Source organism: Schistosoma mansoni, chromosome 2, assembly GCF_000237925.1.
Source record: "Schistosoma mansoni strain Puerto Rico chromosome 2, complete genome".
Lineage (NCBI taxonomy): Eukaryota > Metazoa > Platyhelminthes > Trematoda > Strigeidida > Schistosomatidae > Schistosoma > Schistosoma mansoni.
This window is the reverse complement of record NC_031496.1, coordinates 28,687,785-28,713,294: the sequence shown is the minus strand read 5'-3', so window position 1 is coordinate 28,713,294 and position 25,510 is coordinate 28,687,785. Positions and strand designations below refer to the sequence as shown.

The 25,510-nt window shown below is 32.7% G+C and overlaps 1 protein-coding gene across 1 annotated transcript in view; it reads right to left on the bottom strand.

Moving 5' to 3' along the window:
- Positions 1-8,553: 8,553 nt before the first annotated feature.
- Smp_143610 (hypothetical protein) overlaps positions 8,554-25,510 on the bottom strand; it is a gene marked incomplete at its 5' end in the record, with an annotated part of 69,102 nt that continues 52,145 nt past the window's right edge. The window contains 9 exons of the mRNA XM_018796295.1: positions 8,554-11,093; positions 11,458-11,619; positions 11,791-12,009; positions 15,390-15,573; positions 18,742-18,833; positions 19,665-20,234; positions 21,286-21,438; positions 24,321-24,488; positions 25,112-25,264. Coding sequence (XP_018650522.1) covers positions 9,546-11,093; positions 11,458-11,619; positions 11,791-12,009; positions 15,390-15,573; positions 18,742-18,833; positions 19,665-20,234; positions 21,286-21,438; positions 24,321-24,488; positions 25,112-25,264 — 3,249 coding nt within the window. The 3' untranslated portion in view covers positions 8,554-9,545. The remainder of the gene's footprint in view (positions 11,094-11,457; positions 11,620-11,790; positions 12,010-15,389; positions 15,574-18,741; positions 18,834-19,664; positions 20,235-21,285; positions 21,439-24,320; positions 24,489-25,111; positions 25,265-25,510) is intronic.

Here is a 25,510-nt window from a genome sequence, read left to right as displayed (position 1 = left end):
TCCTGGATTCCACTGCTAGCCACTATCCATCTCTGCTAACCATGCTTGTGAATTAAGGCTATATCGAGGCAATACGCACAGTATGCACATATGCCAATTAGAGACTGACCAGTTGCAGTCCTAACAAATCGATGGGAAGATTCAAACAAACAATACTAAGTGAACTTACATCATGGTTATTAATAAGTGAAATAATATTGTTTGAATTTTCATTGATTAGATCAATGGTTATAGGTTTAATTAGTTCTTCACGTATAATACACAATCTCTCTAAAATACTATTTAATTGTTTCATATAAATATTAGAAAAAATTGAATGTATAGTGAACTGATCCAATTTTGTATGAAGTACATCATAGATGTCGTCCACTTCTTTCTGTTTAGATCTATTTTGAAAAAAAAGTGAAATTCAATAATTGATTCTATTGGCTAAGGTTTGAAATGTGTATAATCTTTAAAACAAAAAGACGTGACAGAAGAATACATGTGTTGTATAACGGCGAGCGTTTTCAAAAACGAAGATGTCTACAGTTATATTAATGAGTAAGATATATTCAATTAATGTCAAGGTTAGTGTGAAGGCCAGTGGAAGGCATATGTATTCGACCGTTTTTGATCAGGATGAGTTATATTATCGAAACAACTGATGATAATCTTACTGCACAGTGTTTATGAGTCAAAAACCTGAATAATTAATGACATCTAAGTGAAATATCTAATTTAAACAAATTTCTACCCAGAAATATAGTTAAATTAACCACTAACAGTATTATGGGTCGAAGACCATTCGACTGTGACTGGAAACTTGAAAACGATAGACAATAGCTTTGTTTTAGTTTGACTCCTAAGAAGTATGTACTGTAAGCCATATAAAACTCAGAATTATCACACTTTTTCAGGGAGCTCATCAATTTCACATTATGTAATCGAAATTGAACTGCTTACATCCCTTAGTTTAATTTCATAGTAATCTCAAATTCCAATCGATTTATAATATAGCTAGTGTTGTCACTGATGTTTATTTTATGTTACCAACGTCCTTATTACATAATGATAAACATAGAATTAATGCATCTAGCAACACATCTCTACTCAATAAAGTTTGATTCATTGCACAGATACCTATAAAAGTATGAAATTAATATTAGATATTAATAACCAACAGTAGAATTTACTCACTCAATATACGTGTGAAAATGTTGTTGGGTCCTTAAATCCACATACAATAAACATTGGTTGGCTACATTTTTTACATTTTGTAATTTTTTCTGTACACAACTGACTTGATCAATACAATCCTATAATTAAAGAATTTAAAGAGAAAATTGGGAAAAACTATAAGGACTAGGAAAAGATTTTGATAATCAGACTTTGCAAAATGCATTACATAGGCTTAACCACCGCCTACCTCGATTCATTGTATCAGCTGCTATAGGAATAGGTTGGAGAAAAACCTAAAGGCAGAAAAACAAAGTGAGGCATCAGTCTATGTGTTCATTGATTATTAGGCTTAGCCATGGGATGTGAAGAGTCGTGGTAACTAGTAGTCGGAGATGGATGATGTTGCTCAAAATCATTCACAATAATATGGATGCATTCACTCTTTACTTACTTAAGCCTGTTAACTCTCGAGGAGAACAAGCTATCGACCACGATTCTCCAAACTATTCTGACCAGGACCTCTTTTACAGTGGTTATCAAATGCCATTCATTCTTTTGATGTCTGTTTTCGATTCTCGATGCAATGTGTATCTTCGTTTTCCTCTTTTCCATTTCTCTTCAGGATTCCAAGTTAGCGCTTGCCTCGTGATACAGTTTGATGATTTCCTCAATGTGCCCAATTCGTTACCAGAGTCTTTTCCTGATTTCCTCTTCAGATCGAAGCTGTTTTATTCTGTCATATTAGGTTAATGCTGATGATAACCGGCTAACGGATCTGGAGTATCTTCTGTAAACAACCATTTATAAACAACTGTACCGTTTTGATGACGGTTGTAGTAGTTCTCCAAATTTCAGCCCCGTCCAATAGAACTTTCTTGATGTTTGCATTGAAAATTCTGACTTTCGAGTTAACTGATAGCTGTTTTGAGTTCCACATTTTCTTCAATTGTAGGAGTGTTACCCTTGCTTCACTAATCCATACCTTCACATATACATCAGACCTCACTTGTTTATTAATGATACACTCACTCTTTATTTTCCCTTAAAAGTTGAGTTTAAAATTATCACAAGCTTTTTATTCAATGGATTTATTCTTTCTTCCCAGATAACATTATTTATATCTAATCTTTTCTACTACAACTGATACCGTTACTAATAATGCTCTTCTAGCTGGTGTTTGTCTTGATAATTCCGACTGGGTGTGCTAATATAGTGGCGTGATAACTTGTTGTGACTGATTGACTGAGAAACTGTAAGGAGTAGGAGGAAATGTACCACAGCCTATTTCGCGTTTTCCAGCTCCCGTAGTAATAGCAAATGCGTAGAACAAATCGTTAAATACGAAATCATATTTACGGTATTAAATCAAAACCAAGATAAGACTTATCTCTATGCATTACCACTTATCATTATTATTATTGTGTAGCCACCTACCGAGCCGTGTAATAGTCTCAATCAGGATGTATATATATATCATAAATTATAAGTACACCTAATAGATCTAGACTTTATTGACCGATGAATAACTCATAATACCAGTATACTATCGTCATATACATTCGAGATTATTTTTAATCAAGCTTTCTTTCGTGCCAAAAACAAGATCGTAGTTATCCCTATGACGAACAAGACAAATTAAACGAGAACAAAATTCTTAATACATGAAGCCCTAATGCCATTCATATCAGAATCCACCAAAAAGAGGAGAGGAGTGCTAAAAACGGACACAGAAAGAGTGATATGAAGTTTAAGTAGGTATTTTTTTTAGGGAATCCATGTGTATACACTTACAACCAGTTTAAATGTAACTTAAATTAAACTTCGAGATAAGATGGCTAAAATTGCAAGAAATTCGATTTCTCACTGGTATGTGAAATGAATAACTGGATTTTTTCGCAGTATTAACAGAGAAGACGTTTATTTATCTAATTAAAGAAATAACTCGAAGTTCAATAATTTATGTACTAATTACCAACAAATAAAATCCCGCTTATTTCAACCCCTGTATCACTCTAAAAAGAGGGATTTGAATCACAATCTTCGTGTGATGATTAATAAGCCTTGACCATAACTGTAACCAAGACGTACTGACCAAGCTTGTCGATCGTAATGACCCAGTCGAATAATATTGGTCAGAAAATCTGTTCCTTTTAAGCAGTGTGAAAAGACTTGGTAGGAACAACCAATTTATTGTGCGTTAATAAAATATGAATACCATGCATTAAATACATTATTTGCACATCTTCCTTCACTTATCCTTTACATGCTTCATGATTCTTCCAATTCTGTTTTTATTACAATTGTTATCTGTTCCCCTTCCTGTTCTTTCTAATCCAATCTTCTACTGACAGACATTCCACTTCCGATTGCTGCTACATACTACTTATACCTGTCAGTAGCATGCACCAAACTACCATACCAAGCAGGTCGGTTAAAAAGTGGTAAAACTAAAAGCAGTAACTTAAGGTTCGAGGATGAAAACGTATTGTTGAGTGTACAAAGGTTAGGACAGCAGAAAGCGTTTCTCTTAGACAATTAGTATCTGCATTAATTATGCCTTCTCACGACGGAGGGAGGGGTTAGAAAATCTCGACTTTAAAAAAACAGTACATCTCAACCTTCCCCACAAATCACTGATACTTTTGGTAAGTCCTGAAATTCATGGAGTCAACATATTTTGAGATACTCGCAAAATACACGTGTGTGACCTATTTCAAGAAATTGTCCCTTGTGTTCTACATTCACTCCCAAAAATCAAAAAGACCACTATCAGACCAGTTTTGCTTTTAAGTAAGATCAAAAAGAAGTGATACTACGCCACCGTACAAGCTCAGGTAGGTACATTATGGTTCGGATGTGTGACATTTTCGTTGAAAACAGAGTATGTTAGTGTTTAAATCATCGTTCTATTTAAAAAACGTAATTCTATACAATTTCGAATTGCTCAAGTTATTTTCTGAATGTAACGCAACGTTTCAGCATTGCAAACGTCAATGATTTTACTAATTAGAATAAAAGATATAAACAAAGAAAGGAATTGAACAGAGTGTGTAGTGAACGAAGACTTGGTGGGGAAATTGCACTGCCTTCCTAAAATATGAAAACCAAACGTTAAATACATCATTTGCACATCTTCCATAAGTTGTCTCTTATAAACTCTATCGTCCCTTCATTCCTGTTGTTGTTTGGAATGCTTTAAGCTTTCTTTTCCCCTCTTCATTTCAATCTCCTGCACGCAGGTATACCATTCTCGATCGGTGCTACATACTACTTATATCTTTCAACATAAGTGACATACAGCGATTATAGAATATACCAACCTAAAATTCTCAAAAATTGATTTTGATTACAAGACATTCTAATGTCAATGAATGACAACTGAATAAAAACCCTTCAGAGAAAACCTCTATATTCTTTAAACTTATATAAATTTAGTTTGATCCCCCCGACGATCATACACCTTTTATAGTTATTTTAAAAATTAAATTCAGTACAATTAAAATATGTGATTAACCTAATATAACCAAATAACATAACTTCAATTAAGTATAAATATTCATTAATGCTCAGGATGCATATAAGGTGACTGGAATTAACCAACTAAAATCTTGAATAACAATGATGAACAGTTACAAGGTCTTATTAATAACACAAATTGGACCGAACTCATTGGGTAACACAATGGTGTCGGGAACAAAAATTACTAGGGTTTGAATCTAAACATGAATAAGAACTTTGGGATGGAAATAAGCCCAGTTGACTGGTTCCAAACATAATAGAACGTGTGACTTGGATTTCGCTGCTCTACGTTCAATTATGTTAAATAATTGTAAATAAATGGAAATATAGAGAAAATTCACTATGTATGTAGACAGCCAACAGAGAGTTATCACTTGTAGTCCTGAATATAAAAACTGCGAAATTACAATACCTTACTGACTTATTTAAACCTTTTCAAGAGTGGAGGAAAGTAATCACACGAAGAAATATATGCCTTTTCTTTCAATAGTACGTTGACTTCTGTTATGCTTCTGAGGCATTAAAACCTGTTTACATCACCCTACCATTAGATGAATCAAACTGCCTTGTATTGAAACGAAGACTTTCATAGGTTACAAGCAAAACGCATTATACAGGTTTATTATTATTTTGAAAACAAAGTCCATACTTCACCAAAAACTTAAGTTCAACTACCATAACTTTTACTTTCATTAAACCTACTCAGATAATATGTTGATATATAATGCTTGTCCTCGTCTTCTCATTACTTTCTCCTGTTTCGATCGTTTATTTGACCTTTATTTTGCACATATAAATACCTATAAAGGTTGTTTGATCACATTGTTTGGAACATATTGCGCTAATATATAACGTGGTTCTGATAAACTTGGCCTTCTTATTGAATTACCTAAATTTTTACAATTAGCTCCTAATCATGACCTGAACAATAAAGAAAGCTAGCAATCAGACTTTCTATACTTAATATAAACTGCTTTGGTGGATTGAATTTTTATGGAGATAATCAAGAGCTTAAGTCGGGATACACTCTTGGGAATAGCTGAAAAGTAGAACCGTTGGGTTTGTAGCATATTTGTTCTAGATTAACGATTTATTCGCCTACAATAATTTGTTGTATATTCATGGGTTTTTGGATGAGAATGGAAGGTCATATCGAATAATTAACAAACTAGAACAATTACATCATTTTCGACGATCTCATATTACTATATCCTATTGAAGACTAAATTAAGAGTAACTTCTGAGATCTATTAATGGACTAATATATATATATATTCCTATCGTATAACTATTCAGTAACTAAATTATGTATATCTATATTCCTCCTATCATAAGCTCCATTTTGATCTATAAATTACTATTATACGATTTACTGTTCCCAGTTTATGTTCAGTTTATTAATCACCGTCTCTCACGTTCACAGCCACATTTTGGCTTGATTTCGCGCAAATGTTATTTTCTATTTTATGCTGTGATGCGGTCTGTTTGTATGGTATATAAACCAAGTATGTTTGACATAAATGATTCGCATAGCAGAGGCTGTTATTGGTGTTCTGGACTCAACTGAGAAGGATAGGCGGATAAAGGACCAATAAGGACGCTAGACTGCCCATACCGATCGAACGTCATTGGTTTGGCACAATGCTAAGATTGGATAAGTCGTATTTCGATTGATGGGTAAATCACGTGATAAAAAGCCATGCATAAATTCACAACTCATATCATTAAGAAATCACGGAGAAGATTAACAGTTTAAGTGAATGATTCTCATATGCACTGAGTTCTTTAAATTAGATGGTAACTTGAATGTGGAGTTTTCATTTTTTTATTCGGGAGAGCATCATTAGCCGCTAACTCATGTAGAAATGAGCTTCTTGACTTTTCCGTAAGCATTGAATCACTTTATTCTAGTGGTCTTCGTAAGTTTTTTTTATCTTAAATTGCCGTTGTGTTGAAATTAAATGTCTTGCTCAGTTGATGATTATCATTAATGAAATCATATATAACTGAATAAACAACTCCACTCCAACTTATTAGTATCATGACACTCTTTAACTACTTCTGTTTCATTGAAATCATGAACCGATCAAGATTAGACCACGGTCTAGAGCTTTAATATCCTGGGTTTGACTCCTGACGTGTAGGATCGCGGTTGTGCATGGTTGAGGAAACCCACACTGGGACGAAACGGCCATTTGGTGTTTCTAGGTTTTTAGTCGTGGTCTGACTTAGATCGGTCTATGACTCCAAGGAAAATCAATAATCTCCACAACTCTATACTTACTTCCGTTTGCTGTCGAACTCGATTCTGCTAAATTAACAGTGACTGATGGTTTCATCAATTTCATTTCATTGATAAAATGTTTCTCAAAAAATATGAAACCCTGTTATTAACGTGTCGAGTACAAATGTCGTTAATCATAAAAAACTGGATTTTCAATAATTTGAATCACGAGCTTTCATATAGTCTCAATCCTTAAGTAAATGAAACATGTAGTTAAGGAAACGGAGTCATTTGCTTATTACGTATATTTAACTTTTATTCACCGAATGTTTGCGGTCAAAGTTATGGATATTTAAAATATCCCTTAACAAACCACTGAAAATAATTAGAGAATACCAGTATCTTTATGAACGTTAACTTTACTTAATCTGATTTATCTCTTGGCTATGTTGAAAATATAATTAGTAGCAAAAGTGACTGATCAGCGGCTATTGGCAGAAATGAATAAAGTCAAGGTTTATAGACAACAAACGGCAGTTTTTTACATTAGCTAAAGAAATCGTTTTGGAAGAAACCATGGCTAAAATGTAAATGACGATGAAATGGTAAATACACGTTAGAGTGACTGGCTAATCAAGTTGAACATGTAGTTCTCTACGAATATAAAACTGGTATGGCAGTTGACAGTATGACATATAATGACACTACAAGCTCTTCACAATTTTCAGCAAATATTATTCTTGTATGAAAAAGTCAAAAAGAGAACGTAATTTAACTTGAAGCCCAAATTATCCAGTGGAGTGGGAACATTAACCCTATGACAACATAATCCAGGTAGTCTAAATAGAACATTACGTTAAAAGGTATAAAATTTGCCAAAAATATATTTCAGGATGGTAGGACTCGGCACATACCATCGATCTATGAGGATTCTGAGAGCTAGTCAGTGTCTTGGTAAGTACAAACTAAATACTTGAAGCCTAGCAGCCATTTGATGTGGAAAAACTTAAAATATTTATTATATTAGCATACTTGTTTATATACAGAGATTTAAAAAAGAAGGTTGACACTGTTGAACTGGCTATCAAGTATATATACAGAAGCGTCTCATATGGTAGCGTACCAAAAAATGGTGTGATTTCCTGATCATATGTCTCTACCTACAGAAATTGGCATTCTAATAGTAATAAGAACTGAGCAAACATGACATTGGTCGCTATTCATCAATCAGTCGGTGTAAGTATCTCAGTTAAATCCCGAATAGCCGAGTGGTAACGTCTCAGACTGTGCAAATGGGTGCCGCAGGTCCAAATCCTACAACCAGAATCATTTCCATCAGGATTATATGCACACTTTGCTGACAAGTTCCAAGTAGAATATAATCTAAGGTCGAGCAGACTCTCACGCCAACTACCTCTGGCCATCTAACAGTGGTAGGTTCACTTCATACCTATCATATATTCTGTCTTGGTTACTTCTACATTTTGAACCAATGCCTAAATTACGATCTGATTATTATCATTAGTAATGAACAAACTTCTCCAAAGTAATGTTACAAAAGGAAAAAGAGAAAAGTAATACACAGAAGTTCTGCTACTAAAATAGAGAGGAGAGAGAGAAAAAACCCTCACTAAATAAGAAGACAAAAGAAATTTTGAAATTATATCCTATCAATACGTTTCAATGTCTGAAAAAGATGATGATAATAACAATGTGCATACACATTCATTCACTTCTAAACCACAAAAAATAATCTCAATTCCAGGAGTGTTTTTCCCAAAAGTCAATCCAGCATTTCCATTTTGTATACAAAGAAGCAGTGGGTAAGTTGGTCGTTAAAAAAAAATTTCTACACAATTGTTTGGAAGATTTTCTAAGTTTGGAAAACCATTGGGAAAAGAAAACACAAGTCATATTCACTATTGTTCGGGTAGCAACTCGAGGATGTACCAAATGCTAACTTTACACACACACACACACACACTGTATAATATTATATGTACATAATTGTCGAATTATACAGATAAAATATGATCGATACACCGAATGTATCCATATCTCAAAGCAGAAGTATAAAAAAAAGTTCCAGTTGTCATGGTAAAGAAGATATAAAGATTAAAATTTCGCATTGAACACAAAACACTAAAATAGAAGAAAATAGCCAATGAGAAAAACACACCAGAGAAAACTGAATGTTATATACATACACTGCCATAAGAACAAAAGCTTGTATATTTAGCAGAATATCACAAACATACTACTATGTTTTACTGTGTTGACAGTAGTTTTTCCTGTGTGAGGATACAAATGTTTTAGGTCGAATAAAAAGAATAGAAAAGAGGGGAAAAATGAAAAAAGGGAAGGCAAACGAAGCTACTAGTGAATAAAAATCTTATGTATATATATAATATTCATTCATATCAATTACCTTCTAAATACTTATGTATTTGTGTAAAAAAATTCGCTGATTGGAAATAAATCAGAATACTTTTTGGCAAAAACTATGAGAGATATTAAATAAAACAGCAAAGCTAGGTCAGCATACATATGATATGTAATATTTCTTTAGAAAAAAAAGAAACGAACAAAACAAATATTCAATGGAAGATCATCATCATTGAACAGCAGTACAGTGAGTTGATTAACGTTTAAATTTGAATTGATTCTGTAGTTTATGTTGATTACGATAACGTTGAACTGCTAATTGAGCTATAGTTTGTGGTCGAACTACACGAATTGAATCGATTGGATTTGTATTTAACTGTTGTTGTTGCTGTTGAATAGTTGATGGTATTGATGAAGTGATGTTGTGTAAATTTTGGATAAAACTGGTAGATGGTCCAGCAGTATTAGTAGTTGTGGCAGGAGTTTCTGGAAATTGAAATGGCTCAGTTGCTCTTCGTCTAGTTGAATCATATAGACCGTGTTCACTAGTTGATTTCAGTTTTGGTGATAGTAAATTATCCGATATTGAAGCACCCATTGGTTGTGGACGTCCAGCGCAAAATACATTTTCAAATTCAGAAATACTTGGTGAAGAGAAATCATAACCGCTAACTAATCCTGAGACTCGAATTGAATGAAGTGGTCTACGGGGTTGATTATGAAGACTATGTTGAGATAAATTAACTGGTGGTCGAAATAGAAAAGAATGTGATAAACTATTGTTAATTCTATCTAAATGAGAAAGTTGGGAAGCAGTGGTAGTAGTAACGTTAGTAGTAATGCGATGATATGAAGTAAGCGGGTCAAACAAACTGGGATGACTTGAAGCTTCTCTATTTTGATCAATAATAGACGGTGAATGTATATCGACTATTCCATTTTGTCTAACTGAACTGCTGAATCGACTTGGAATCCTATTATAATTTGTATTTTTTATCCTATGAGTTCTGTGTTCCAGAGTCTTACTAACTATGGGAGATATACTGCGTCGTAATAGCATTGGAATCATAGGACTTTGTGTTGAATATCTTTCAGCGCATATAATATTTGAATCATCGGACCGATCTATACCAGTTGAAATGTTGCAAATTGATTGACTAGAGATTTTATCTATGTTGGTTTCAAGAGGTAATACTTTTGCCGATTGAGATCTCCATAAAGAAGTTCCTGTAGATTGTGTTGTAAGTGGTTTTATATGAGTAAATAGTTTATTTGGTCTATGTTTAAATGTGGCTTTCGTTTCTTTTGGTATATTTACATTGAATTCTGCAACACTATCTCGTTTACGTTGTCGTTCAAATTTTCTAAATGCACTCCAAGGTCGTTGTATAGTCAGTGAAATTCTAGAAGATGATCTTGATCTATCTAAATTTTGTTCTTCATTAACATCAGACACTGCAGGAATTTGATCCATCTCCCAAGTTTCATTAGCATCCATAGGTAATAAAGATGAATCAGGTAAAACTGATGAAGCAGAATACCATAACCAATCAGTTACCCCTTTCACATTTATTTCCAGTGGTTTATTTAATGTTGAATGAATATTAAAATCTGATTGACTGATTGATGATAGAGGTTGTACATCTGACAATGGAATTGGTGTTGATACTCGATAAGATTGTTTTATCTCTGAACTTGACACTAATAAATTCGAATGACTTGCACCAAACGATGGTTGTTTGGAGATTTTATATTGATTAGATATTTTGTTGATATCATTGAATCTTCCATTGGAATGTTCCCACTTAAAAGTATATGCATTTTTTTTACATATATGTGTGAAGGAATAAAAGAAAGAAAGAAAGAAAAAGGTACAATCAAAATATGAACAAGTAACATAAAATACATATATATAATACATCAATGAAAACAACAGTGATTAAAGTACAACATAAAATGATGCATTATATTACACAATATATGTAGATTTACAACGAAAATACATATCACATTACGTGTAGACAACTCTTTTAATTATCAGAATGGGGGGTTTGTATGAAAATACTAAATAGTGTAACAACACTTGCTTAAAAAACAGCAACAACAACAACAACAACACTTTACTACATACAACATTGAATACATTAATAAACAATCAAATAACTTACTCCAATTTTTTTCAGTTCTTTATCCATTGAACATTGTACATTGTCAATACCTATTGAACGTTTAACAACTTCATGTAAATCAGTATGTAATTGATCAGTTAATTTAGTTGCTTTTAAAATTTCATTTGTAAGTAAACGACGATAATTAAGATGATCTTGAATCTTTTTCACTAGTATTTTATAATCATGTATAATTAATTGAATATTATGGGAATAGATTGTTTTATTATTATTATCATTATTATTATTAATCAATATTTTTGATTGATTTTTTAATTGTTTAATAATTGATTTTTTACAATTTAATTCATTAAGTAAATTATCTAAACGTACTGTATCTATGGAATTATATAATTGTGATGAATAATTATTATTAGAATTTGAATCAGTATAAATTTTCTTATTATGTAATAGATTTGATGATTGTGTATGGATAATTTGATTAAATTCAATTTGTTTATGATGTAACCAATTAAGAAATTCAATTTCACATAAATTTTGTTGATCCCAACGTATTTTTAAATCTTGTAAATTTTCAATATATTTATCTAACTATAATAATAAACAATACAAAAAAAACAGAGAGATGATCATTAATATATGTAAAACTAAAACTATTTCATTAATACAATCTAATGAATGTCGTAATGGATTCATAAGAATTCAAATCAATGATCTCGGAATTATTCATTAACAAGAACGAAACAATAGTAAACCATGATGTTATATCTTGATACACTAGCAGTCTAATTGATAGATATCTAGACTTCGATAAAGGTTTATTAGGGGATGATAATACTCAATCTAGCAGACAAACGTGAAGCAATAGTTCAATCATGAAATCCCTTAAACTATGCTTGAATTCAACAGAATTCATTGTTAAAACGACTTTATAAAAGCAAGCGAATAGAGTAGTCAATAGATTTCTATTATCTCTGATTGTTGTCTCATATTGAGTCGGTTATTTCTGCCAGTAGCATCAGATCACCCATATGGTTCAGATACATTGATAACACATTTGCCATTATTAAAATGACTCTTTATAGAAATTTCTCCAAACAGATAAGCTCATCCTCGGAAAACATCAAATTCACTTTCTAAAAGGAAGATAACAAGTGAACTATTATTCTTAGACTGCTTAGTTTAAAGGGATTCTGATGGAAGTCTAAATGTAACCATTTACCGAAAACCGGCATATTCAAATGGGCCTATTGATTTTAACTCAACAAATCCGCTCAGTGCAAAGAATCCCGTAGCCCTGAATCTTTTCAGAAGATTAGCCAAGATAATTATTTCGAAAGAGGACAAGCGTTCTACATTGGAGAGTCTTCCAATGAGATCTCGACCTGTGCCAAAGAGCACTTAAGTTACACAAAGAGATCTAATAATCTTGTAGAATTGGAAAATCTATAAATCACCGATAGCAGTACAAGCTATTTTCAATGATTATCAAACTGATATTAAAAATATTAAAATTTAAAAGGTTCTACCAACTATAAAAAAGAGGTGAGTAGTCTAAGCGTTTCACAGAATGTTATATCTCTCTGCTTCCAGTATGAAAGAAGAGATAACTATTCATCCAACCCGGACTGTATATCCGAATAACTACACTTGACCTTATTTATTTCCCACACAATCTATACACAAACACACACACACACAATTTCAATCCCACAGCTTCGTATTACAAATACATACACTTTTCATACTCACTGTTTGACGTACAAATTAACATAGTGACAGGTCATACAAATTCACGATGACCGAAAATAAAGTGACATTGACATGTTCAGACCTAATATGATCGTATTATGCATTGATTCCTTCGTACTACTTAAACTTGTGTTAATTTTATTTCAGTTATTTATTTATTCTGAAGAAACGGCTTACACTAAGTCACGAAACGTCAGAAGTACAATTTTCTACTCATCGAGATATAACAAAAACATATATTTATTATAAAGCTATGAATAGATAATTATAAAATTTCTAGACCATGCATATCATCAAATGAACTTTTAAATATGATTTAGTCACATTCAGTTTGAAGCTATGTACAATTTGGCACATATGTACATCAGTTCCTACATTATCTTTAATAGTTTCAGAACATGACTAGGTCATGTATGCGTCTTTAAGGAAAACATAACTCGGTTGAATAAATTCTTCACTTGCGTGTAACAATAATTAAAATCTATTATCTTAAATACAGCCAGAACAAAGAATTGAGCAGAATAACATGGATAAATTTTATCTCTTGATATGGGTTTGATCTCTGAGCTGGATGGTTTGGTCGTGGAGCTTTCATCGTCCTTCTGAACGACATCATCAGCATCTCACATTTTATCTCATTAGGTTCTCATCAGCCGCTTACAACCTATAATATTTGAAACCAAATTTTTGTAAAGTTTACATACTTATTAGGGCAAAACTGGATATGTATCATGGTGGAGTAGTAAGAGTGAAGACATATCGTGAGTTTTGCAAATAAATCTTATACGCGAGAGAAGGTTCTGTATTATCAGATATAGTAACAAATAAGTAAGTGATTGAATGATGATGTAGTTGAGCATAAATTAGTAACAATTAAGAATAACATGAGTTGAAATCAGTCAGTTAAAAAGTAAATCATGAGGTTATGGCTTCGAAACAGGTGATGCAATTAAAATAGGAAAGGCAGAGAAGAGCAAGTTGCAAAAATGATGTAATGAAATGACGATAAAATCACTATGGTAAGGATGGATTTACAACTATGTCCCTTTTTTATACATAAATCCGTGTTTAGTCGTTTAATTGTCATGGCTTCGGCAAATGAGAGAACAAGGGCATTTGACTGTCAATTGATGATGCTGAAAGATTTTTTGCTTATCAACTTGATACTCTGTGTTATAGAGAAGTTTTGCAATAGCTATGATAAAAGCCTTGAATCCCATTGACCTGAGACATTTTTGGATATGTTCTTGGAATAGAATGTAGGCCCTTCCTACTGTTCTATCAATGTAAATTCTTGGGCAGATACATGTAGGTTTGCCTACACAGTTAGCAGTAACATGTAAGGGGTACCCATAGATCTTTGATTGGAGTAAAGAACATATTGTTTTATACAACTTAGTTAGCTTGACGGCAAGGTAAGTTCTGGTCAGTCTCAGGTCAATGAAATTTAAGGCTTTCTCAAACACTAAGGGACCTTGCGTACATTGTAGTTGAATCGGATGCGGAGTTCATAGCAGTCTAGTTGAAATTTAATATCCACTCAATACGAAAAGTGAGAGACTAAATAGAAAAATTATGGAGTGTAATTTATTTAAAAGTTATGAATCGGCAGTCGGACTGCTCTAAAGTATATTAAGTAGTATCATTTAGCTACATGGTTGTAATAAAAACTAATGAAGAGCCATGCACATAAATATGCATAAATCTTAGTTGTCATGCTATATTAGCAAAGCAATCTGAATGTGACAGAGTGAATGGTCAAAAATCCAAACCAATAATATTAATAGTGGTGAGAAAGGTTAAACAGTGTAGAATATGGTTTGATAAGTGATAAATCCATGGAATAGCATAGTATAGTCTTAAAATCTAAGGGACCAACCCAGCACTGCTAAATCGAAAAGTCAGAGACTTCATGGGTTAGTGGACAGTCTTGATTCAACTAGCCCTGGCTTCCTTGTAACCTAATTTACCAGCCAACGTTATCGGCGAGTTAGGTGGTGGTCGGGGATAAGCAATATATGTCCAAACCACCACTGAAGACGAAAATTCATGGTCAAATTAAACGGTTTGTTTAGTACCCTATACTTAACCCTCGACAATACCTATGATCAAATCCTTGTTTTATGAAACGTAGCTTCATATAAGTGTAATTTAGTGTAGCTCAACTGAATTCCATGAATAAGTGTTATGACGAACACATAAAAAGAACAAAAATTCACTTGTTTTAATTCTTTTTCAAGTTGTTCATTCATATGGGAGGCTCTTCGACGTAGTTCCAAACCACTTAAAGCATGCATTTTCTCTTCAGATATTTGTGCTTTCGTATTGGATAACTCATAATTAGTGGATGTGGTATTATTAGTTGGTAACCCATTAATAGAGAGAGCAAAATTGACATTTTGACTGGTTTTATTATTATTGTTATCATTATCATTATTATCCAATAGTTCAGTTAATAATGTCGATGGATTATAATATTTATTCAATGAAGCCAAACTTGTAGATATGGTTGGACGAGGAGGAGGTGTTGAACATCGATGCTTGACAGCTGACAACTCTTGTAGATAAATCTGAAAAAAATATTTACGTAACGAAGAGTTTCATCTATTTAGGTCATCAAAACATTTACTTGGAATTCGTAAACACGTGTTTTGGTTATTGTTTATGGATAATCTATTTCTAATAATGATACGCTCAAAAGTTCCTAGATTATTACTTACTTACTCACTTAGCAAAGGCTATGTGTCGTCCAAAAATAATTAAATTTTCAACTCGTGATGCATTTATTCGAAGTAAGAAAAAATTATTGAGTAGATTAGTTCAAGTTGACAGTAGAGTTAAATCAGTTACTCAAAACTCATGATCGTTCTTTGAATGATAAAAACACATTAAAATTTTTATGTAAAACGGAGATGAGATATGGTGGGATTTCTAATTAAAGCAATGAGCCTTCGTTTATATCATTTTGTGTGGCAGCTTGGCTATATCGAGGCAATACGCACAGTATGTACATATGCCGATAAGAGACTGACTAATCGCAGTCCTAAACATCAATGGGAAGATTTAAATAAATAATACCAAGTAAATTACCAAGGTAGGTTTATGGTGAGAACAAACTGTTTGTGAATAGCCAAAGGGGGTTTGAATAAACCTAACAGTTTTCAAAACCACATTGGTCTCTCATGCGAAGAGAAGAACGACCAGCTTCCCACCCTAGATACTTCTAAGTAGACGAGAAGATGGCTCAATCAAAAGATCTAATTTTAGAAAACCAGCGTGTACAGACCAATACCTCAGTTATTATAGTTATTGCCCAGTACAATACAAACGGGGTTTGATAATGTGCCTATTTAACATGCTTGATCGTATTTGTCTGTCTACATCACCTTACGATTCAGAGGTGATTCAAATAGCCTTTTATTGAAACAAAGGCTTAAATCAGTCATTAACAAAATGTATTACTCAGCAAAGGTTCAGGAAAGAACAAGGTTCATGTTTCATCGAAAACCTAAAAGACATGAAAACGATTGCGTCATATCAAACTATGTTTATCAATTTAAATAGGTGTGTGGCCACACATAGAGGAGGAGCAATCGTGATCTGAAAATTAGGGTGTGTGAACATGTACCAAAATGGTTGCAGAAACAAATAGTCAAATGACCCGATAAGAGTAGAGGATAAACACCCATCATCCTCTATTGCCAGGCTTATAATCGAAACGGGCCATAAGATTGATCTTAACTCTGCTTTTGTGGTGTTGTATAAAAGTGTGAAAGGGCGTATACTAAGGTTTATTGAAGCCTTAGCCATACGGAAATTCAAACCCCCTTTGTGTATTCAAGAAGTTTGTTCTCACCTTAAACCTACCCTGGTAACGTTAGCTTATTATCCAGATTGGTCAGGTGTCAAATTGTTTTCAAATTTTATTATTATTATTATTATTATTATTATTATTATTATTATTATTATCCTTGTCTATTCTCACCCCCCGATTCCAGTCTAGTTGACCTTTTATTTGTATATATAAATGTTCTTAACAAGTATATGTGTGATCAGATTGTTCGAAATGTATTGCGCTAATATATCACATACTTCTGATAATTTAAGTCTTCTTATAACACTATCGAAATTTATCAAACAGACTAAGTGCTTTAAATTCTAGAATTAATTATTAAGGGAAAAATGAAGTAGTTATAAATAACTGATCATTGTGTAGTGACCAATGTCATGTATGTTAAGTCCTTCTTAGTGCTGGGTCGAGGTAGTGCTGTATTATCAGGAATCCGATTCTGACATTGTACGCCAGCTCAAACCAGCTACCTCAGTCGGAAGATCAAGAGCAATACGTGTTACTGTAGTGCATGCTACTTATATTTGTAGATATAAATAGTATGTGACACCAGTTGGAAGTGAAATGTCTGCGAGCGGAAGATTGAAATGAAGAGGAGAAAAGAAAACTTAAAGCAATCTCAATAGAAACATGAATGAAGGAACAAGGAAGCTTGTATAAGGAAATTTAGCTAGGATGTGCAAATGATGTAATTAATGTACAATTTTTACATTTTACTAAACCACTGTGGACTTCCCCATCTGAGTATTTATTCTCCAAGCTAGGCCCTCTACTTGATTACGACAGAACGTGACATACAACTAACGGCACTTTAACGTGTAGAACCTCACTGACGTAAATCAGAAGGCGGAGGAAGCAGAGGAAATGATTATTGGGTAAGAATCAAGAATGTACAAAAAACATAGGTATTAGAATTGGATATGACATTATTTTAATTCAGTCAATCCGCAAGGAGGCAAGTTATGCTATCGTCCCATCGAAGCATGCCATGTCAATATCATAGAGGGCCCTATCGGGTTGTGGTTGGATGGAATCACTCCGGCTCCTGTGGAGCCTCTGGAGGTTTCGTTGTGCTTCTCGAAACCGTTCCAACAGTACGGAAATTTGATTGACGTCATCGAATCGATATATATATATATATATATATATATATATATATATATATATATCCGTCCATTAGAATATCAAGTCATATTTTTAACCAATAGTATATGTCTGATTCCATAAAAAATATTGGCAAATAGTGTTTATTTACTATTCGGCTTATGTCTGATTGGCCTAGTATATCAGATAGCCAAATTAGACTACAGAATAAATACAATGATTTCATCATCCTAGGCTTTGAAAAATATATAAAAATGAATAATACAGTCACTAATATATGTTGATAATAACTTACTTGTATTTTAGCGTGCATAGCTTTGACATTTGTTATTTGAGCTAATAATTCTTGTATAGATGGTGATGAACTTATTTCTGATGATGATTTTGGCTTTATAGTTTGTTGTTCATTTTTTTGAAGTAGTACATTTTCTTCATAAAATACTAATTCTACTTCTTTTGAAGTTTCAGATTGAATTGATTTATCATCATTGATTGATACACTATCATCAATATCATCATTATCAACATTACACTTATCATTATCATCAGCGTCACCATCAATAATAGTCACTATACTATTAGCATTATTGATAAATTTTTTCGAATTTGTCAACCACCATTCAGGAAGTTCTGTGCGTAAAAATTTATCGATCCGGATAAGAAGTGAAACAAACTTAGCCCACCGTTTTTGTTGTTCCATTAGTCTATCCTGTAAAGAAATAAGATAAAATTACTTTGCTTAAATAAATAGATTTATGATAATTTGATTTGAGTATGGTAATTTATCATTCGAAGACGATTAGAAGAAAAAATGTTACAAAATCAAGAGTTTTAGGTTTGTTGGAAATCATTGACTGAAGATTTCTACAACGAAATGAATGGTATGTAAGACTATTTTGTGAAAAACAAGTTTCGTTGAGTACATAAGTAACAGCTGACTGCTTATCAAAGCATTTAATAAGAATAGTGCTGAATAGCTTTCACCTTGTATTGATATCAATTAAACAGGGACGCGTACAGTGCATCAAATGAAACGCTCAACATAGAGACCATTCGATGACAACTTAGTGGTGTGAAATTAACACACCAACAAGATCCGAAGGCCTTAGGATCAATCAATAATGAGGTCATGCTATCATTTTCAGGATTTAAGGAAAACAACACTTTATAATCCTCAATCTAACTTACAAACAATCTCCATTCATACTACTTTTAACATTTTGTACGGATTAGTGAGTTTTGAAGCAAAGCCTTTAGTTTATTTTCGTTGAACGCTTAAATTTCTTTAAAACACTCGTCAGTTGTTATAAATTGTCTGTCATTCACTTAATTGGATGACGCGAAATCTTTAAAAAAAAAAGGCAATACGGTAACATAAATGTTACATGAATACTTTATAATTTGCGTTTTGTAAATATTTAGTAAGTTTACACAAATCTTATATTCTGGTTTCGGAATTTCAAGTGGTACCTGATTGTTTGGTTTGAATAGATGAGCCTATTCTATGATTAATAATAATTAGTTAATATATAAAACTCACTTTGATACGTTTACACATAACTTCTAAATTTTCACAACTTGACTCTAATTGAACAACTTCTAATGAGAATAATTCTGCCCAAGTTTTGGAATGACCAGTATTGTGATCATTTGCAGAAAGTATTTGACTAGAAGTACTCTTGTTATCTTCTATAACTAACAAGTGTTTCTGTTCGCATTTATCTCCAACTTTTTCTGATTGAATAGAAACACTTATTCTATTCATATTCTCCATAATTTGTTCAGCAACTGTAATCGATACACCACTAGGTGTTTGAAATAATGATTGTATCACGCGATCTGTTTCAATAATTAAATCTTTTTCTGATGGACAATTTGCAATCAATAATTTTAATTCCTTTAAATTTTCTTCACGATATGTAATGAGACGTTTACGTAATTCACTTTCTGCTTGTCCTAAACGTATAACGCCTTTTGGTCCATCCGGATTGGTAGCATGAATAGCCATTAATTTTAAAGAGATTTGTAGTATCCAATTTTTGGATTCATCAATTTTTGTATGAAATATACGAAGATTTTGTAATTCGTTGCTGGTTTTAACTAAACAGATCTGAAATGAGTAAACGATCATAATACGAAATAATTTGTTAATTTTTATGTGCACAATTTTTAACCAATAGGCTATAGATTTGAACATCACAACATTTGTTTCAGTTTGAGCAGTCATTTGGTAGATTATTGATATTTACACGAACAGTGTAGCTCAAAACCGAGTACATAAAACTGCAATTGGTGACTGCGCTACATTAACTCATTTAAATACACACATTAAAGTAAACAGGAAGTGAGTAGGATCTTGGAGTAACAGTGAGTCATGATGTAAAGACGACGGACTTTTGACGTGAGGTTGCAGTCAAGGGGTTAAGGACCCTATAAGCTTTAAGACAGACATGTACTAGGTTAGATATCAATATGTTCACTACAGTATACACAACCTTAGTGAGATTCAAACTTGAAAACTGCGTTCAGGCTACTAGCTACTGCTTAAAAGGTAACTGGGATATCATGGGAAAAGTACAGACGGCAGCTACCCGTGAAATCCCAGAACTCCGAGGTTTACCATACAAAGTGAGGTCTGAGAAGATAGACCCTTTTATTTTATCCTACAGCATATTAAGAGGTGATCTGATTTTGTTATTATAGAATACTGAGAAATGATTTTGGACAAGATGTGTCCTCTCCTTTTTTCCCTACTAGATCAGTACAACTCAGAAGACATACCAGGCGAGTAAACAAGCCAAAAAAAACAAAATACACGTTGCATAAAGGTTTCGACACCAAATCATCAATTCTTGGAACCAGTCACCCGAAGAAGTAGTGTCCGCTCCTTCAACTGACTCATACAAGAGAAAACTATGCAATCTCAGAAACTGACTAGAAAAGTACTAACACAAGCCGTAGGCCTCCTCTCCTCAATACACAAATCTGAATCTGTTTATACAAATATGATAATCAATACTTTCTCATAGCTTATAACTAGGAATATTTATACATTCTTTAAGAACTTCCAGTAAAAATTCTACTCACTGTATAAATTAACTGGATGATATATATATATATATATATATAGGACAAATAAATGAAAATAACAATTGACTCACTTCAACTTCCTTTTGCGCTTTAGAATATTTCTCAGTTAGCTGGTTAACTTGTTGCATAACATTTAATTTATGCTCAAATTCGATATATTTTTCTGTACATTTCTTTAATTCATCAATTTTAAATTGAACTGGTCCCAGTTCTTGCTTGACATTCTATAGAAGAAAAGTTTAAAGATTATAAGAGAATATACTTTAGCCATATGTTTCATGAGATGTATTGTAGAAAAAAAGTAAAAAGAAAGAATGATGAAAGGAAAAAAACGGTTGTTTCGTGAAGAATTCTTGTAATTTAAAGATAAATTTCAAGTATAAATTAGTCGTTTACGAGAGGGCTACAGAAAACCCCCATTCCCAAAAATATAAGCATCAAGTTTACGTATACAACAGGGCAGTGGGTCGAATGTACAAAACCATTTATTAGTATTAGCACTTGAAAGGATTTCAGTTTTCAAAGGGAGACCAAGATATCTTAATAATATTGAATTATATTCCATGGGATTCATATTTTCTCCAAGTTCTGTTAACTTATGATACATCATAATCAGTGCAACTGAAGTCAGCAATTAAATAATCTCGATTTGAAAATATATAGCCACGATAAATTACATACGTTAATTACAATATATTATATAATAATACTGGGTTCGAGTCCCAGAGTAAACATCAACTTTGGGATGCAGGTACATCCGGCTGACGAGTCCCACCCAAATAGGACGAAACGTGCGTCCTTGACTTCACTGCTCGCCACCATTTATCTTTGCTTATATTATAGTTTATATTACATGAATTTTCACTTACATCAAATTTTTTTAGATTTTCTTCTTTTATAGTTAGTAAAGCAGTTGATGTCATTAGTTGAATTTGTTCAATGGATGTCTTCTCTTCCAATAAAACTGTTAATATAGTTTGTGATATTGAATTTAAAGTATTGACAATGAGAGATTTTATATTTTCCCAATCATTTATTATATTTAATTTTAATTCAATGCTCAATCGAATATCAGTTAATTGTTGTATATTTTGACGGATTAGTTGACGAAATACATCGACTTTATCTAATATTTCTTTATTTGTCACTGAATCAGTTGTACGACAAACTTGATCAGCCAATCCAACTAATTGAGAAATATAAGTTTCTGATTGACATGTTATCGTATCTGAAAGATTCTAGGAGAAAAGACAATAATTTGAAGAAAAAAAGTTTAACATCTCTTTGTGGTTTTTTGAGTGAACTGAATAGATTGTAATATCACCAGTCGGTTAGTCAGTTAACCATCAGAAACATAGAATCTAGCAAATAAGTACATCAGTTCAAGAACTTAAGGAAGATAAATAATAAGTGGATCTTTTGAACTGCAACCGATTCAGAAACATATCATCCAACCATTAGTTGCGATAACCTTGCAGACTGTTACCAGGTAGTTAACACCTGTCAACATAGCTCAGTTTAGCACTTAAAGTATCATAGTTGCAAGCGTTAGTCAATTGAAGCTAGACTTAAAGTTTCCATGAACCGATGGTATGTCTTGGTTTGGTTACATCTTGCCTTTTTTTGACCTACTTCTACACTGGCTAAAATTGTGGGTGGTTTGGAACATGTAATACATGTAGCAGATACTTCATTCTTTATCATATTAAACAAATTATCACTTTTAAAGTTGAAGCGGTTTATAAAAACTGATTATTTTTAAGTGATTTTTCATTTGAATTTAAGTACTTAAAAGATATGAAGGTTTTCAGTTTAATTTCTGGGAAGATTTTCAATGCACATTACTAAGAAGTCTCAGTGATCCTTGGATTGAAAGGGTTCGAATATTTAACTTTTCAAAACGATGATATCAACTAACATGACAAAAAATGTCAAGTTTGTTATAGTGTATGAACAATGAGCTACGTTTAGGTTTCTATTACCTTGTTTTCATTACCGCTATAGAGAACAAGGATTTGGGGAAAACCAATTGTTTGTTAGGTTCAAAATCTTAATGCCTTAGTAAAATATGGAAATCATACGTCGGATACATCATATGCATATCTCCCTTTAATTGTCCTTTACGTTCCTTTACGTACTTCATTACTCTTCCGATCCTGATTTTACTCTGATTGCTCTCTGTTTTCCTTCCTCTTCTATTTATCTCACTCTTCTGCTGGTAGGCATTCCGATTATAATTCCTGCTACATACTACTTATGTCTGACCGCATAAGTAGTGCACACCACACCGTCACCGTATACCACATCACATGCATTCTGACTGGCTAGTAACAATACCATGAGTAATTTTATAATTCCCATCACGAATTGATCTTAGACACATAATCCTTAAAGACTTAAAAAAAAGATGTTTTGTGGTAGCAAGGAACAAATTGACATTCAATTGTCCTACACTATTCTACTTTGGAAAAGTTCACATTAATCAATCACATGAACAAAAAACAAACAGTAACAGAATAATATGACAGAAAAAAGTGTCATTATTATTAAGTCAATATCTTTTGTATCAATTCATTAAAAATCTTGTCCAAGGTGATAAATGTCAACTCTTGTTTAGTGTGATGTTATATGAAGTTAATATTTCTTGTATTAATTCAATTTGAAGATCGTTCAATACGACAAATATGAAATGTTTCTCTAGTGTGACATTAATATCCCTCTGTATCAATGCTGGTGAACTATATTCAATAAGTGTATGTTAGTAGTAACTCTATGTATTTTTCCTTATCTGTAGTATAAATTAGTCCATTATGGATTAATATGAATATTTTTGGATAACTTGTTAAGATGACGTGTTTTTTAGAGTAATATATCTTCCTTATATCAGTCTTTGCGTTTTAAAATGAAAGAATTTGGTGTTTTCACCTTGCGCCATGAGAATCACAGTGGTTCCTTATCGTCAAGCATAAGCAGTAAGATCACGGACACAACATGGACATAATAAAATGTTAAAAAAAAACTGAAATTAGTGGCGTGGAAGAAAGTTAGCAACACTCCAGAATCCACATTCACTTATAAAATGAGAAAGAAAACAGTAAGGAAATACTTGACAAGTCAGTAAATTTTGCTCTAATCCAACACGATCAGTATTGTCATTAGCAGACAGATTATTCAGCTTTGAAGCCAAACTTTCAAGCCATTGAGTAGTGCGAGATACAACTTGATCGAATTGTTCATGAATTTCTACTGAATTTTGCATTTGTTGTAACGCAGCCTTTAAAAAAAGATGTGGAAAAACATGGAAGAATTTATGTTCACTGTAATTCCGTAACTTCTGAAAGTTAAAAGGAGATGGATTTAGGAAAAAAGCAACCCAAATTTCCTCATACTATTTTAAGGAACATTTAACAATCATCAAATCTTCGAACTATGCATTTCACTAAATTTACAACAGCCTGATTGCTTGTTAAATAGATCCCGTTTTATTTTAATAAAACTTTCGTTTTCCAATAAATGGACCAATTCTATCGACATTAAGGTAGTTGTCACACAAAATGAGTTAATGTCATCTGGAGTATTGATTTAAATCTGGAAGTATTAGGTAACTGTTTTTGTGAATGTTGGGGAAGTGGTAATTTTCGACATTTATACTAACTCGTGAATCCTCAAGGTTAAATGTTGTCGATCGAATAATCGACTTAGTCGAAGTTGAAGTTATTCGTCTATAGACGTACTAGAGAATAATAGTCTGGATTCTAATTTTTAAATGTCCTCAAATATATTGCTTGATTTTAAACAAATTTCTTTCTCATCAATGTACGGATAGAAATGTTTTGAAGCAAATCATTAACAGTTCCCATCGCAACAAAGTTGAAAAAAAAGCAAAATTCTGCTTACATATGCTGTATCCAATGTATTCCTATATTGTTCAAATAATTGTTCACTTTGATCAGGTAGATTACAACTTGACGCCAAACTTTTCACATGATTAGCTTTTAATAAGCACATATCAAAATCAGCCTTCTTTCCAACACAATCTTGATAAAATGCCTATTGAAAGTATATTAAAGAAGAAAACAGAGGGGGTAATATGGAAATGATGACTAATATTTTAGTAGGTTGACGAGCAAATAATTTCATTGAGATCACGAACTGATCAAAGTTAGAAAACCATTGAAAACCTGAAAGTACTGGATGGCTGCTTCATCCTGGTATGACACTCCTAAGCAGTACATATCCACGACTACGAAAGCGATAATTGAACCCAATATCTATGGTCTCGAGCTCGAATTCATA